Source organism: Tupaia chinensis, unplaced genomic scaffold, assembly GCF_000334495.1.
Source record: "Tupaia chinensis unplaced genomic scaffold, TupChi_1.0 Scaffold000117_2, whole genome shotgun sequence".
Classification (NCBI taxonomy): domain Eukaryota; kingdom Metazoa; phylum Chordata; class Mammalia; order Scandentia; family Tupaiidae; genus Tupaia; species Tupaia belangeri.
In genome coordinates this window covers 5,777,176-5,795,099 of record NW_006159583.1, presented here as the reverse complement: position 1 = coordinate 5,795,099, position 17,924 = coordinate 5,777,176, and the positions used below count along the sequence as shown (strand labels likewise).

The 17,924-nt window shown below is 38.9% G+C and overlaps 2 protein-coding genes across 2 annotated transcripts; both read left to right on the top strand.

Moving 5' to 3' along the window:
* Positions 1 to 3,289: 3,289 nt before the first annotated feature.
* Positions 3,290 to 4,330, top strand: LOC102489307 (trace amine-associated receptor 4). The gene has a single exon (XM_006144316.1). The coding sequence runs from the start codon at positions 3,290 to 3,292 to the stop codon at positions 4,328 to 4,330; it is 1,041 nt and encodes a 346-aa protein (XP_006144378.1).
* A 4,590-nt stretch (positions 4,331 to 8,920) lies between these two features.
* LOC102488898 (trace amine-associated receptor 4) lies at positions 8,921 to 9,961 on the top strand. Its single transcript, XM_006144315.1, has one exon. It carries the CDS (start codon positions 8,921 to 8,923, stop codon positions 9,959 to 9,961), a length of 1,041 nt encoding a protein of 346 aa, XP_006144377.1.
* The last annotated feature ends 7,963 nt before the right edge of the window (positions 9,962 to 17,924 follow it).

The following is a 17,924-nucleotide window of genomic DNA, read 5'->3' as shown; positions in this document are numbered from 1 at the left end:
AAGGTAATTTTGAAATAAATAAAAAAAACACACTAAAATTTTTAAAATACAAATGCAAAGGACAAAAGTCAGGATAAAGTTGATTTACTAAACAAGGTAATGAGGTGTTCAAGATTTCATTATTTTTGTCTTTTATAGCTTAGGAACTGAAGTAGAAGTAATCAAATATTTATGCTGTGCGTTCAGATTGAAAGCTTCATTTTATAAAAGCACAAGGTAAGTTTTTTTTGTTCTTTTTACATTTTACTTCCCTCTGCCTTGGCTTCTTGTGTTCAACTGAATTGCATAATATTTATTTGATTAGTATAACAATAAAAAATTGAAAAATGTTCATCTGAGAAGTTAAATGATCATATCCAGGGCAAATATAATGTACCATAACATAATGATTTCAAATAATACATAGGCTATGGAATAATTGCTGAGCTATTGTTGCTAATAATGGAAATATTACTTTTTTGGGGGGGGAGGGAGTAGTTTTTGCTATAGGGCATATGAGCTTGCCAGAAAGACAGAGACAGAGAGACAGAAAGCGAGAAATCACCCCCCAGGGGGGATGGCCATGCCGCACTCCATTCTCCATTCTCTTCTGGAGATCCTGGACATGCACGCGCACGCGCCCCACATGAGTTTAAGCCATCCGGTCCGGGACTGGAATGGCGGTCGCCTACATGGAAGTCCAGCGACACAGCCATTATGCCGACTGCTGGTCCCAAAATATTACTTTCAAAGGTAATTGTATTTCCTTAATGTTTTCTTCAAGTAAATCCGATGAGAATGCACTTATGAGTTTGTTTTTCCTAACAGACTGGTGTGTTTAAGTCCTATTCCCAGGCCAAAGTTCACTTGTCCGTCCAAGCTTTAGACCTCACAAAGCTTGCCGTTGATCATCAAAATTACACTTCCAGTCCCAGCACTGGAAAAACAAATACTCTGGAGGAGTCAGTCTCATTATTTTCACATTAGAGGGGCAACAGGATAAATAATACAAAATGACAGATCAAACAATGAGCACTTTCAATGTGACATTAACTATCAATGCAAATCTTGAAATCTGTGGACAAGAGCATCTCAACCTTGAAGTATTAAATAGGGTAATATACAGTATGGAAAATGCTTTGTGCATATATAGCGATAAGTGCTTTAGTAATTTTGTGGTAATTGTTAGCTATCTTTAAAGGTAATTTTGAAATAAATAAAAAAAACACACTAAAATTTTTAAAATACAAATGCAAAGGACAAAAGTCAGGATAAAGTTGATTTACTAAACAAGGTAATGAGGTGTTCAAGATTTCATTATTTTTGTCTTTTATAGCTTAGGAACTGAAGTAGAAGTAATCAAATATTTATGCTGTGCGTTCAGATTGAAAGCTTCATTTTATAAAAGCACAAGGTAAGTTTTTTTTGTTCTTTTTACATTTTACTTCCCTCTGCCTTGGCTTCTTGTGTTCAACTGAATTGCATAATATTTATTTGATTAGTATAACAATAAAAAATTGAAAAATGTTCATCTGAGAAGTTAAATGATCATATCCAGGGCAAATATAATGTACCATAACATAATGATTTCAAATAATACATAGGCTATGGAATAATTGCTGAGCTATTGTTGCTAATAATGGAAATATTACTTTTTTGGGGGGGGAGGGAGTAGTTTTTGCTATAGGGCATATGAGCTTGCCAGAAAGACAGAGACAGAGAGACAGAAAGCGAGAAATCACCCCCCAGGGGGGATGGCCATGCCGCACTCCATTCTCCATTCTCTTCTGGAGATCCTGGACATGCACGCGCACGCGCCCCACATGAGTTTAAGCCATCCGGTCCGGGACTGGAATGGCGGTCGCCTACATGGAAGTCCAGCGACACAGCCATTATGCCGACTGCTGGTCCCAAAATATTACTTTCAAAGGTAATTGTATTTCCTTAATGTTTTCTTCAAGTAAATCCGATGAGAATGCACTTATGAGTTTGTTTTTCCTAACAGACTGGTGTGTTTAAGTCCTATTCCCAGGCCAAAGTTCACTTGTCCGTCCAAGCTTTAGACCTCACAAAGCTTGCCGTTGATCATCAAAATTACACTTCCAGTCCCAGCACTGGAAAAACAAATACTCTGGAGGAGTCAGTCTCATTATTTTCACATTAGAGGGGCAACAGGATAAATAATACAAAATGACAGATCAAACAATGAGCACTTTCAATGTGACATTAACTATCAATGCAAATCTTGAAATCTGTGGACAAGAGCATCTCAACCTAAATTGAATTTGTAAATTCAGTCACTAAAGGAAGGGCAGTAATCCACAAGATTTATAGACTCCATCATTTGAACTACTCGTTCTTTTTTTTTCTTTTTTGAGATTATTCATGGGTAATCTTATAATCTTTGTCATATTTTTAATTTGTCATCATATTGCTCTTAATTATAAAACTATGTCCTTTATATTGAAGATAGAAATCTTTCCTTAATTGAATAATATGACACAAGTGACAGGCTCAAAAGCTTTTACAAATGCCCATAGAACTTTTGAAATACAGAAGCATCACAATCTTTAAGCTAAATACTGAATAATAGTTTCACAAGAATAATAGTTTCACAACCCTTGCTCATTGTGGGCTTTTATCTAGTAAATTCATTAGTGTAAGTGGGACAGAAAAAATTCTCTTTCTATTCATCAGTTGGCCCATCTCCATCTCTTTTGCCTTTGACCTAATATTCTCAGAATTAAACATAATTGGTGAGGAAGATTTCCTGGCAGTCATTGACTGCAGAGGTTTGTGTGTTTTGATATTTAATGAACTCTGGGGGGTGCTGGTCTCCTTTATAGCTTTCTTTCTATCTGGGACAGTAGGGGTGGGGATTTACATTCAGGATTTGGAGTCCTGAATAAGGCACCCTGTTAGTGCAATGGGAGCATGCATTCATGTGAGTAGTTTACAAGTTTGGGGACTGAATTATCCCTTCCTGTTGAAGAGGTGGTCATTGGATAAATAGCATTGACATCTCCTGAGAACTTTTGAAAATGCAGGCTCATAGCCTCTAACTAAATCAAAACCAGAATAGGTGTTTTAAAAAGACCCTTAAGTGATTCATATGCACATAGGTTTGGGAAGTAGTGCTCCTTGTCAGTAAAGATCTAAACTTGGATGAGAAATGCACACTAGGTGGGCCTCTGGGACTCTATAAAAAGTGGCCCTGTCAATGATTTTGTTTTTCTTCTTCCTTTCACAGAAAGGAGAGAAACCCAACACTTTTGAGAAAAGAAGACTCAGTACCCACAGGACAAAGACAATGAATTCACTTGACCTTTGGAATCCCCCAGAAGTACAGTTCTGCTATGCTTCGGTTAACAATTCATGCCCTAGAAACGTGAGGTCTGTGCTGAGTGTCTTTGCCATGTACGTGGTCATGATCGGGGCTATTGTGATGACCATGCTGGGCAACATGGTTGTCATCATTTCCATCGCCCATTTCAAGCAGCTCCACTCCCCAACCAACTTCCTGATCCTCTCCATGGCCATCACGGACTTTTTGCTGAGCTGTGTGGTCATGCCCTTCAGCATGATTAGGTCCATCGAGTCCTGCTGGTACTTCGGAGACCTCTTTTGCAAAGTCCACAGCTGCTGTGACATCATGCTGTGCACCACCTCCATCTTTCACCTCTGCTTCATCTCAGTTGACCGCTACTACGCCGTGTGTGACCCGTTGCATTATGTCACCAAAATTACCTTCTCTGTCATACAGGTCTTTCTACTCATCAGTTGGTCCATCCCCATCCTTTTTGCCTTTGGCCTGGTATTCTCAGAATTAAACATAATTGGTGCAGAAGATTTTGTGGCAGCCATTGACTGCACAGGTTTGTGTGTTTTAATATTTAATGAACTCTGGGGGGTGCTGGCCTCCTTTATAGCTTTCTTTCTGCCTGGGACAGTCATGGTGGGCATTTACATACACATTTTCACGGTAGCCAGAAAACATGCTAAACAAACTGGAACAGGTCCTAGGACAAAACAGGTTGAGTCAGAAAGCAAAGTGAAGTCCTCCAAAAAGGAAAGCAAGGCCACCAAGACCCTGAGCATAGTCATGGGAGTGTTCGTGCTGTGCTGGCTGCCCTTCTTTGTCCTGACAATCATCGACCCTTTCATTAACTTTACCACCCCTGAAGACCTGTACAATGTTTTCCTCTGGCTGGGCTATTTCAATTCTACTTTCAATCCCATTATATATGGCATGTTTTATCCTTGGTTTCGCAAGGCCTTGAGGATGATTGTCACAGGAGTAATCTTCCGCCCTGACTCGTCCACCCTAAGTCTGTACCCTGTGCATGCCTAGGCAATGCTCCTTACTTACTAAGATACTTTTTTGGTGGGGTGTCTTGGATGTTCTTTCTCCACAAATGTAGGGGCATGGACTACCTAGATAAGGAGATCCTTCCAGGTAATGGCACTTAGCTAGGAGCAAAAGACCTAGCCTTTGGGGTAACCCAAGCTACCCACATGGTCCATTTCTAGACTTCTGGAATAAAAACAAACTCTCTCCCAGTTTGCCAGTTTGTACATTTCCAAAGTTAGGGACTTAGCATTTTTCTCTTTGGCTTAAGTCAATTAGTGATTTTCTTCTCAGTTTTCAGCATTTGACAAGGGGACACAGCCAGTCTTCACAAATATTGCCAGCCATGTATAACAGAGTTTATTCACATCTTTCTCAAGATTATTGTTTAGTACAAGAGTGAGAGTTTGAGTATATTGGAAGTCTCAGTTATGGAGCATGTGAGTGACTGGGATGGGGATAAGGAGCACACAGTTGTAGTTACTTTCAATTTGATTGGTTCTGGCTTAAATCTCTTTTAGAAGTAATTTATGAGGCTTGCAAAATCTTGTTAAAATTGATGCTACCAGCAGATTTAAATGGAGGAGAAAAACAAGTTTGTAAATGTGAAAAGAGGTAAATAGCTCCCCTCATTCAATGTTTCCTTAATAAATTTAGGAAAACTAAGAAGAGAATACAAAATATTTAGAGACTATAAGAGAATATTTATTGCATAAGCCAAACACTGCCAATATTTGGCTCCTAATTATCCAGAGATGGAAGAAAAAACAGAGAGGAGGTCTGGATTTCTGTTTTTTTTCTCTGGTTCCATCTTGTGGAGGCCGCTGGGTGAGACATTAGCAATCCTGAATCCCCCAAACCTGCTGACAGATTTTCCTCATCTAGAAAATCAGTGATTTCTATTGTTTCCTTTGTAAAATGTCCTTACATTAAAATATTGTATAATCCAACTTTGGGAAATCTTGTTTAAATCACTGTGTAATGTCACATTGCAGAATCATTGTCAGGTATTTTGAATGTCCCTTTCAAAAATGACCACTTTATAATTTTTGTCTCAGAATCCACTTAGAATTATAATTCCAGTTTATTCATTTCAATGAGCACCAAGTAAATACCTTATGTTTTTGAAAGAATATTTTCTTCTTTCCTTTATAAAATTATAAAATAATTTATACTTGAAAATACACAGAATATTATAATAACTGAGAATTTTCCATATTTCATCATTTTATAATAATATCTTACCCTTAAATTTTTATCCTACGGTTGGAAAGTCAGTACATAATTTATTTTTGAAAAATTAACATCTTGCCACATGCTTGCTCAGAATCGAACCTAATGTTTCTCAGCCACTTTTACTAGTAAAAGTACTAACACTGCTTCTGTTTTTCTTGAATATTTCTCTAGAGACCTCCATTCACCTGGCTTCCTTATTTCTTGTTACCTTTTTAAAATGAACAATTGCTTATTTAGAAAACTTCTTTGTAAATTATCTGAATTCTCTGAAGCATAAATGCATAGATAAGTATAAATACAGATACGGCTGCTGACACAGATGTATCAGTCTATATACGCAGACAGACCATAAAGGAATGAATGCGTTTCAGAAACAATTAGAAGACATCTGTGAGCATTCAGAGAACTAGTCCTTACACAAATTACTTAACCATTCCCATGTCAGTAATAATCTTTAAAGAAGTGAAAGTCTTACTTTGTCAATGAAGTTAGCTGAAATGTATTTATTCAACATATATATATATATGTATATGTGTATGTGTATGTGTGTGTGTGTGTGTGTGTGTATAAAACTGATCTGAGTGGAATGTCCCTGATGACATCTTATGGTTTGAGATAACCTTTACTCGCTCTCTCTTTTGAGTGAGAATTAATTAAATTTTAAGACAAATGTTCTTAATTTTTGGTTCCATGAACTCTTTTGACACTAGTAAATATCAGGGAACACCTATCTAAAAAAGGCTTTTAAGTGGGAAACATTTTTTAAAATGTAATTTTTAAAAATTGACTTATTATCATCATAATCTTTTTTATATTACATTGAATTGCATATAACTGTACAGTGTAGTACATTATTTTTTCAAAAGGGAATGCCATGCATGTCAGTCAACATAGAGACATTAAAATCCCCAATTCATCATTCAATACCTTTTCATTTCCCCCCCGATTATTATTATTATTATTACAATTATTTTTTTAACCAGTCAATCACTATTTCTCATTTTGCTTGTAAAAAGACTTTACCCATCATGAAGTATTTCTCAAACCAATCTAGTTGAGAATACTATACATGTTATCATCGACAGGTAATAAATCATATCTGTGTCCCACTAATGTCATGCCTCTCTTATTTGTTCTCTTGGTATCTTTCGCTATACTTTTATAGCTTAGGAACCAAAATATAAGTAATCAAATAATTTCTGCTGTCTGTTCGGATTGATAGCCTCACTTTATAAAAGCACAAGGTAAGTCTTTTTTGTTCTTTTTTACATTATACTTCCCTATGGTTTGGCTTCTCATGTTCAACTGAATTGCACAATATTTATATGATTAGTATAAGAATAAAAAATGGAAAAATATTCATTTGAGAATTTTTTAATTTATATTCTTTAATTTCTTTTATACATTCAGTCACTTATGTCACTTAGCTTGCAAAGTGAATATTCCAACACATATACATTTTTCACCAATCCAGTTGAGACTATTATACACATTATTGTCAACAGATAATAACCCCTTTCTTTTTCCCATAAAAGCCTTACCACTTTATTTTTCTCCTTAATGTCCTTCCTCAGACTCTCCTCCATCCACCCTCTTCTCACACTATATCTGGTATTTATAACCATTTTCTACTTTTCTATGTTCTCTAGTCATTCAGTTTTGGCAATAGGGTGCAACAGTTGGTATAAATTAAGTGGAGACATGCAATGTATCTCCTTCAAAGCCTGGCTTGTTTCACTCAGCAGTAAATCTTCCATATTTACCACATTCTGCCAGAAGCCACGGTCTTGTTTTGTTTTGTTTTTTTTTTAGGCTGAGCAGCAGTATTCCATACAGTGTATGTGCCACATTTTTTCAATCCATTCATCTGTTTGTGGGCACTTGAGTTGGTTCCATGTCTTAGCAATTGTGAATAATGCCACAATAAACATCAGTGTGCAAGCACTTTTCCAGCTAAGGATTCTTCTGTCCTTTGCGTAGATACCAAGGAGTGGGATTGCTGGATCATATGGTAGTTCTGTTTGTAGATCTTTGAGGAATCTCCATATGGGAAATTAAATGACTACATCCAGGGCAAATATAATGTGTCATAATGTAATGATTTCAAATAATACACAGGCTATGGAATAATTGCTGAGCTATTGTTGCTAATAATGGAAATATTACATTCAAAGGTGCTTGTATTTCCTTAATGTCTTCAAGTAAATCTGGTGAGAAGACACTTTTGAGATTTTTTCCTAACAGACTGGTGTGTTTTAGTCCTATTCCCAGACCAAAGTTCACTTCTCCATCCAAGCTTTAGGCCTTACAAAGCTTGCCAGTGATCATCAGAATTACAGTTCCAGTCCCAGCACTGGAAATACAAATACTCTGGAGGAGTCAGTCTTATTATTTTCACATTAGAGGGGCAACAGAATAAATGACAAAAATGATGGATTAAACAATGAGCACTCTCAATGTGACAATAACTATCAACACAAATCTTGAAATCTTTGGACAAGAGCATCTCAACCTAAATTGAATTTGTAAATTCAGCCACTAAAGGAAGGACAGTAATCCACAAGATTTATAGACTTCATCATTTGAAGTACTCTTTTTTTTTCTTTCTTGAGATTATTCATGGGTAATCTTATAATCTTTGTTACATTTTTAGTTTGTCATCATACCACTCTTGATTCTAAAACTATATTCTTTACATTGAAGAAAGAAGTCTTTCCTTGATTGAAAAAATGAAACAAGTGGACAGAATCAAAAGCTTTTGCAAATGCTCACAGAAATTTTAAAACATAGAAGCATCACAATCTTTAAGCTAAATATTGAATAATAGCTTCACGGCCCTTGCTCATTATGGGACTTTTATCTAGTAAATTTGTTAAAATATACGGGACAGAAAAAATTCTTGATCAGCCTATGATTTGGAATCCCGAATATGGCACCATATTATTGCAATGGAAACTTAAAGCACCTGTGTTGTTTACAAGTTTGGGGTTTCAGTTTTCCTTGGTCCCTTCCTGTTGAAGAAGTGGTCGTTGGATAAACAGCACTGACATTTCCTGAAAACTAATGAAAACACAGGCTCTCAGCCTCTAACTGAATCAGAACCAGAATCTGTGTTTTCAAAAAATCCCTAGGTGATTCACATGCACATTGCACATAGGTTTGGGAAGGATTGCTCCTTATAAGGAAAGAGTCTAAACTTGGATTAAAAATGCACATTTAGATGGGCCTCTGGGCCTACATAAAAAGCGGCCCTGTCAATCATTTATTTTTTCTTTTACAGAAAGGAGAAAAAGCCAGTACTTTTGGAAAAAAAAAAAAAAAAAAGAAAAAAGACTCAGTACCCACAAGACAAAGACAATGAATTCATCTGACCTTTGGAATCCCCCAGAAGTACAGTTCTGCTATGCTTCGGTTAACAATTCATGCCCTAGAAACGTGAGGTCTGTGCTGAGTGTCTTTGCCATGTACGTGGTCATGATCGGGGCTATTGTGATGACCATGCTGGGCAACATGGTTGTCATCATTTCCATCGCCCATTTCAAGCAGCTCCACTCCCCAACCAACTTCCTGATCCTCTCCATGGCCATCACGGACTTTTTGCTGAGCTGTGTGGTCATGCCCTTCAGCATGATTAGGTCCATCGAGTCCTGCTGGTACTTCGGAGACCTCTTTTGCAAAGTCCACAGCTGCTGTGACATCATGCTGTGCACCACCTCCATCTTTCACCTCTGCTTCATCTCAGTTGACCGCTACTACGCCGTGTGTGACCCGTTGCATTATGTCACCAAAATTACCTTCTCTGTCATACAGGTCTTTCTACTCATCAGTTGGTCCATCCCCATCCTTTTTGCTTTTGGCCTGGTATTCTCGGAGTTAAACATTATTGGTGCAGAAGATTTTGTAGCAGCCATTGACTGCACAGGTTTGTGTGTTTTAATAATGAATAAAGTCTGGGGGGTGCTGGGCTCACTTATATCTTTATTTCTACCTGGGACAGTCATGGTAGGAATTTACATACACATTTTTAAAGTAGCCAGAAAACATGCTAAGCAAACTGGCATGGGTCCTAGGACAAAACAGGCTGAGTCAGAAAGCAAAGCGAAGTCCTCCAAAAAGGAAAGCAAGGCCACCAAGACCCTGAGCATAGTCATGGGAGTGTTCGTGCTGTGCTGGCTGCCCTTCTTTGTCCTGACAATCATCGACCCTTTCAATAACTTTACCACCCCTGAAGACCTGTACAATGTTTTCCTCTGGCTGGGCTATTTCAATTCTACTTTCAATCCCATTATATATGGCATGTTTTATCCTTGGTTTCGCAAGGCCTTGAAGATGATTGTCACAGGAGTAATCTTCCGCCCTGACTCGTCCACCCTAAGTCTGTTCCCTGTGCATGCCTAGGCAATGCTTCTTATTTACTAAGACACTTTTCTGGTGGGGTGTCTTGGATGTTCTTTTTCCTCAAAGGAATTGGCATGGACTGCCTAGATAAGGAGTTTCTTCCAGGGAATGACACTTAGCTAGGAGCAAAAGACCTAGCCTTTGGGGTAACCCAAGCTACCTACATGGTCCATTTCTAGACTTCTGGAATAAAAACAAACTCTCTCCCAGTTTGCCAGTTTGTACATTTCCAAAGTTAGGGACTTAGCATTTTTCTCTTTGGCTTAAGTCAATTAGTGATTTTCTTCTCAGTTTTCAGCATTTGACAAGGGGACACAGCCAGTCTTCACAAATATTGCCAGCCATGTATAACAGAGTTTATTCACATCTTTCTCAAGATTATTGTTTAGTACAAGAGTGAGAGTTTGAGTATATTGGAAGTCTCAGTTATGGAGCATGTGAGTGACTGGGATGGGGATAAGGAGCACACAGTTGTAGTTACTTTCAATTTGATTGGTTCTGGCTTAAATCTCTTTTAGAAGTAATTTATGAGGCTTGCAAAATCTTGTTAAAATTGATGGGACCAGCAGATGGCATAATGGTTATGTTGCTTGACACCCACATGGTTGACCGTGATTCATGTCCCTGAACTGTTGGCTTAAACTCACGTCGGGCGTGTGTGTATGCTTGCCCAAGATCTCAAAAGGAGAAATAAGGAGAAAGGATTGTTGTGTGGTCATTCTTCCTAGGGGGTGATTTCTCGCTTTCTGCCTCTGTCTCTCTCTCTTGTCTTTCTCGTGAGTGTACGCACCCCTGTAGCACAATCTTCTCTTCCAAAAAAAAAAAATTGGTTATTAAATAAGAAGAATGTGTAAAGAGAAAGTTTAGTAATATATTCTTTCTTTTAAAAATATCCTTTTGACTTATGTATGTATACTGCTTATGTATATTCATGCAGTCTGTGTTATGCATGTGGAAGATATGCTCATGTCTTTCGACACATGCATGCGTGTATGCACACACTAAATATTCACCAAGTTTGGAGTTGATTCACATAACTGAAGTATTTTGCCTCACTTGGAGTTTTAAGTTAGTATTTATTGCCTCAAAGAACGTCTTTTCTCTATGTTTTTTTTTTTTGTCTTTCTCTTGTTCCTCCTTCCTCACAAAGTTATTTTACCAAATTTTGTCCTTTGCAATCTTCTTTTCATCTTTTACACCATCTTCCTGTCTCTCTAACCCAGAATGTCTCAGCAGGAGCGATTATCCCCCTTGAGAACATTAGGCGATGTGTGGAGACATTTTTGATTTGGGTGGGAGTGTTACTGGTGTCTAGAGGGTGGAGGCAGAAATGCTGCTGAGCATGCTACAATACACAGGATAGCCTCCCAGAATGAAGAATGTTCTGGCTCAAACTTTTTGTAGTGCCACAGTTGAGAAACCTTATTCTAATATAGACTCACAGCTTTAAATACCAACTCTGTGTAGATTATTCTTAAATATACTTATTTTCGGCCCTCTCATTTCCCCCAAGTTTGAGCCCTTTATTGCTTACCCCTTTTGGAGTATCTTTTTGAACACCCCCACCAAAATCTCAACCTCGGCATATCTGACATCTTCCTTCTGTGTCCACCCTACCACCCCCATACTCATCTCTCTTGACTCTGGTCTATACCAGAACTGGTTGTGCACAGGTATGTTATCTCATCATTGTATTTCCTATAAGACCTCTAAATATATTCAGTCAATCAGTGCATAAAACTTTGAGGGAAAATGGGAGAAGGAATGTAAAACTCAAAGAAATGAACAACTATTGAAAAACTTAAGTATTGGGAGGGGGGACCAGCAGTTAGCGTAATGGCTATGTTGCTGGACTCCCATGTAGTCAACTGCAGTTCGAGTCCCGGACCTGGTGACTTAAATTCACGCCAGGCGCATGTGTGTGCATGCCCAAGATTTCAAGAGGAGAATGTAGAAGAAGGGATTCCACTGTGGCCATTCCCCTGGGGGGTGATTTCTCGCTTTCTGTCTCTCTGTCTCTCTCTGTCTTTCTGGAGAGCACACATGCCCTATAGCAAAAACTTCTCAAAAAAAAAAAAAAAAAAGAAAAAAGAAAAAAAGAAAAAGAAAAAAACAAAAGCTAAGTATGATGAAGAAAGAAGGGGCTCTTTTTCTTGAGAGGAAAGATGGCATAAAGATCCTATGTGTGGAAAAGATTAAGGTCAACTAGATTTAATTCCTGTTTCATGGGCTTCAGTCACATTTGAGTAAAGTTGCACTAAGGAACTTAGGGATGAGGCCAGCAGAGGCTCACAGTGGAAAATGTCTCACCAACTCAGAACACTTGCAATATCCAGCATGAAGCTATCTTGCCCACATACTGAACTGAAGATAATTTAGAAACCAAGTATTCTCTCCCCTTTACTAATGCCTCGACAATACTATTGCTTTATAGAAAAGTTTGATCACCAGCCAAAAGGTTGCATGGTGGTCAGAGAGAAATATTTTTGACTATTTTATGTGTTGACAGAATCCATGGGAAATTACTTAAGTGAAAAGTTGCTAGAAAGACACTTTGAGCTATAGAAGATCTGCACAGTCTTAGAATCTGTTTATTCTAGTCTGGAGCAATGTATTCATCAATATGAGGTTGTTTTCATAATAATAACTTAAAGACATAGGAAGGTTGTGAAGAGGAAGTATGTTACCATCAACATAAGCTTAATGTTAACTATATTTTGTTATATATTAATTCTTGTAGTGATATCAGAATATTCTCTATTCTCTGACCTGTTCAAATGACATCATACCTCTATATAGAATAACTTGAACTTGAGGTTTTTAATGTTCAAGTACATAAAGCCTAGATGTTGTCATGAACCACTTCACTTTTCTAAATCTACCTTTGCTCCATTTTATCTATGGGGAAACTATTCATTATTCCAAAGCCCCTTTAATATTATCTAAGTGGGAATTATGAGGACTCTTTTGATATACATGTTGAATATCTTTCACTTCTCCAGGTCAGTATTTGTCATTTGAAATTTAAAGATAGCATTTTTAGGAACTGATATGTTTCAGTAAATGATTATTGTTATCACAGGACAGTATTTGAAATAAAAATTCAGTTTTGAAATGCTTACCTGGGTAATAGTTTACTCTCTTCTGATTGCAATAATTTAATCCTTTAGGAGATTCCCTTTGCCTTCAATCCTGAAGGCAATGTTCAGAAGCTAAGATACTCTTGGTTGGAGCGTCAAAGGAATAGGGAGAGTTCTTAGGTTGGAGCCAAGTTAGACCTCATTCTGGGTCTTAATGGGACATTACACCACTTTATGACGGTGAGAGTGTGTGACAGTTCACTTTTTTTTTTTTTAACAATAGGGAACATAGATTCTATTCAGGGTTGGATTAAGGGTGGGTCTCGTGCAATTCCGCAATTGTATTCTCCATGGAATACAGTTTCAGGAAAGCAGTTCTGGTAAGCAGAGATGATTATCAGTTGATGCGGCACAGCAGTCATCTTGCGATTACCGGGAATGGTGTTGTGGGGATCTGCAGCGTTGAGTTATCCTCGGGTATCTGGCTTCCTTAAGAATGGTAGAGTAGTTCTTGTTTTTCCCTGAGGTAATGCAGGGCTGGTAACCATCATCTTGTCACTGTCCATAGGTAGAGAAAATCCTCGTATACAATATATTTCTCAATTGGTTTAAGACAGCTAAAGTTTCTTTCTGTTGCTTATAGTTGCAAGTTCTTAATTCTTTTTTGGGGGCTTCAGTTTGCTGCCTGCGGCCAGTGGCCATGCTCAGGTGCAGGCCCGGCGGCCACATGCCAGCCCCGAGCGCGCGAATGTGCTTGGGACCCAGCGCCATCAAAAGGAAGGACGGGGACCTCGGCTGGTCCTCGCCGACGGCCCTCATCGGAGCCGAGCGCGGGACACACCCAGCGCCGGAGAGGCAGCGGGGACTGGCGGCCCGCAATGCGGAACAGAGCCCGGCCGCGCAGGCCCAGCCGCCCCTGTGACAGTTCCCTTTTCATGATGTGGTCTGTACCTACAACCACTGCTGCCACACAGGTCCTAGAAGTTGGGAAGGAGAGCTGGGAACAGAGTGCAGAGGGCATGACAACACTGGAGTATTTTGGTACCTCCGTCTGTCCTTCACAGTAGCTGCCTAAAAACACCTTCAGAATAATGGCTGCAGCTTCATTCCCGCTTTCCACATCTCACGCATATTTCTTTAATCTGGAACCATAGCCAGAAAGAGGTTCTGGGACATGACATTCCCAGACTAAGTCGACACAGCACAATTCATCACGAGAAATAAAATGAGCAAAGGGAACTGCAGGATAGTTGTGTAGAATAAAAATCAGTTCAGGCAGGCAATGAGAGGAAATGAAGGTTCAGGGACGTGGGGAGAGCATTACTATCCCCTTAAGGGGCTTGACTTCACCCATTAGTGAGTGAGAGGCAGTGAAATAGAAGGAAAATTCCAGTACTAGGTTTTAACTGTTTTCTTCCTACAAAATTATGCTTTGGTTCTAATAGACATATGAATGAAAAGATGCAGGTTAAACAACTCAGTGAAAACATTGGGTTGTTGCAAATGTCATGATGCATTTTGCATAGGAAAGTATGTCATGACATTTCTTTTCTTTTTTTTCCTTTTTTTTTTTGGAGAGATTTTTGCTATAGGGCATGTGCGCTTGTCAGACAGACAGAGGGACAGAGAGACAGAAAGCGAGAAATCACCCCCCCAGGGGGGATAGCCATGCCACAATCCCTTCTCTTACATTCTCTTCTTGGGATCTTGGGCATGCACATACATGCGCCCGGCATGAGTTTAAACCACCGGGTCCAGGACTCAAACCGCGGCTGACTACGTGGGAGTCCAGCGACGTAGCCATTACGCTAACAGCTGGTCCCTGTCATGACGTTTCTGGCAACCCAACAGTATATAATATTATTTCTCCAGGACCTTTGCCAAGCTAGGAAGTAGGCATCTATAACCTATGTTAGTTACTTCAGTCTCTCATTATACAGTAGTGCAAATGATCAGGTGGACGCTTAAATGCCCTTTGAAATAACAGACACTGCTTGTTTAGAAAAAGGAAAATGGAAGGAAACATACAGGAATAGGAACTTGCATCCTGAATGGTCAGCTCAATGGTCTCATGTCAGGAAATAGATCCAAGTCCCAGCTGGCTCAATCCTCAGTCAGTGACCTTGGGCAACGTACTTTGTCTGTCTAAGCTTTCATTTTCTAAGCTGTAAAGCAAAAACAAAGATGTCCTCTCTGCTGGGAAAATTAATGGGCTTTGAAAACAAGAGACGTCCAGTACATTTTACCACTATTGATTTTTTGTTCTTCTAAAGATTTTAAACACCATTTCTTTAAGAGGAGAGTGTTTTCCACAGATTCTTATTAAAGTGGAATAAAAATGTAAAGACTTGATATTTCCTCTAAGATGTGTAAAAAGGGACTTATTAGGTTAACTAACAGGTGTCTTCAAATATGTTTTGTTAATATTTATTTTTATTAGGACCAGCAGTTAGCGTAATGGCTATGTCACTGGACTCCCATGTAGTCAACCACGGTTTGCATCCCGGACTCGGTGGCTTAAAACTCACTCCGAGTGCATGTGTGTGTGTGCCCAAGATTCCAAGAGGAGAATGGAGGAGAAGGGATTGTGGCGTGGCCATCCTCCCTGGGGGGTGATTTCTCGCTTTCTATCTCTTTGCCTCTCTCTGTCTGTCTGGCAAGCGCATGCACCCTATAGTAAAAACCTCTGCAAATATATATATATATATATATATATATATTCAGAAAATTGGAGAGTAGCTTTTTTTTTTTTAATCCTGTATTATGTTATATATAGTTCTAGCTGGAAATGTAAAATTTCTGTGGCTGATTAAAAAGACTCGCTTAGAGAAATCCCAAGAACTATTCTGGCCTGCATATACTCAATGGCAAATGAAGGTTGTCGATAGACAACATGTTTTGGCAAAGGATTCTCTGTCTGTGGGTGATTAGATGAACTTGAGCTTTTACTGCACACTTCTACCTGGCTTTATAAGTTCAGCTCATCATAATTAATGCAGAATCTCATTATACCTGCAATTAGTCTTGTAAAGTTAGAGCAAATCTAAAATCAAACTGGGCTTTCAAAATTTGATAGTAACATACCTGACAATAAATTACAATGAATAATCTCTAATATCCTTTGAGATCTTTTCAAATCCTTGTTAAAAATTAAAATTTGCCCAAATGAAAGGGAACTTCAAAACATTCATGGAAAAATAGGATTAAAATATGTTTATTTTGATGCAAAAATGTTTAAAATCCATGCCTAAGTTTTTCACAGTATACATCTTCTATGAACTTTTTTCACCCCCTCATATATGTAAGTGTCTTCAAAGTTAGAAGGAAGGCTGACACATTAGTGCAGGGGTTATGTAATGTGGATCAGATCCCTCATGGGCCAACTGTGGTTTTCCCCAGTGACTTGAAAAACATACTTGGTACGTGTGTAGGTGCCTGTGTGCCCCCAAGTCCTGAAAGATTGGAAAAGGGAGGAATGCCACATGACTACATTACATTGAGGGTGTTTTCTTTTCTTTCTGTCACTCCCTCTGGCAAGTGCATGTGCTCTCTGACCTTTTAGAGTAAAACAATTGGAGTTATATAATGTTTGGACTACTTTTCAGTCAGTAGTCTGGGGTTCTATTTTGGTGGGTTTAATCCACAGCTAGCAACATAAAGAATGTACTATAACTGGCTAGACCTGGGCAAAACTCAATGTTGGAGCATACTTAAGAGCTGTTTCCCTTGGCATAAAAATAAGTATTTTTTCATTTTGGTAAAAATCATACATGGTTGGGCCAGCAGGTGGCATGAGGCTAAGGCACCTGGATTCCACATGGCTGACTGTGTGATTTGGACATTCCAGACCCCACAGCTTGAAAATTATGCCAGGCATATGTACGTGCATGCCCCAAATCCCCCAACAGGAGAATGGAGGAGAAGGGATTGAGGCATGGCCATTTCTCACTTTCCCTCTCTCTCTCTTTCTCTGTCTCTTTCTGGAAAGGACACGTACTCTATAGTAGAAAATGAAAAATAAAGTAAAATTATGTATACTTATTATGAAGAACAAAATGGAACTTCAAATACTACAGTAAAGTATAATGAAGGAAGCGACTCCAAAACCAGCCTGTGAGCTCCACTCTCAGATGTCTCTCCTTGAATACCTGGACCCATGAGAGCTACATGTTCATTTTTGCTATACCTGCTTTTTATTATGTCTTTTTTACTCGATAATATGTCATAGGTATATTGATCAATTGCAGTAACTATAGCATTAATTTTAATGGCTGCATATATCTTATTTCATCAGTTATAATTCTCTTAATCCCTCCTGACTGGAGAACATTCAGGTTATTTTCTTTTTCACTACTAGTCAGTGTTCTAATGAATGATTTATTCACAGCATTTTACACTGTTCTCTAGGGCATAATCAAGAACGTTCACTAGATGTTTCTTGTGTGACTAACATATGCCAGGCACTGTGATAGGCATGGGTCACCACTGGTAAGTAAGGCACAGTACTTCCCTTCATTAAGATTACACTCGAGGGACCAGCAGTTAGCGTAATGGCTATGTCCCTGGACTCCCATGTAGTCAACTGGGGTTTGAGTCCCGGACCTGGTGGCTTAAAACTCATGCTGGGCGTGTGTGCGTGCATGCCCAAGATCCCGAGAGGAGAATGGAGGAGAAGGGATTGCGGCGTGGCCATCCCCCCAAGGGGTGATTTCTTGCTTTCTGTCTCTCTGTCTGTCTGGCGAGCACACGCGCCCTGTGGCAAAACCTCTCCAAAAAAAAAAAGATTACACTTAAGGAGGGACCAGAAGTACACAGAAAGCTACAATCCAGTATCTCAAGGGCTGCTATAAGGGAATGAAGCACAGTGTGTTAAAGAAGCATGT

What these genes read in the sequence shown, in the direction of transcription:
- LOC102489307 (XM_006144316.1), top strand. Translation starts at nt 3,290, where the DNA reads ATGAATTCACTTGACCTTTGGAATCCCCCAGAAGTACAGTTCTGCTAT.
- LOC102488898 (XM_006144315.1), top strand. Translation starts at nt 8,921, where the DNA reads ATGAATTCATCTGACCTTTGGAATCCCCCAGAAGTACAGTTCTGCTAT.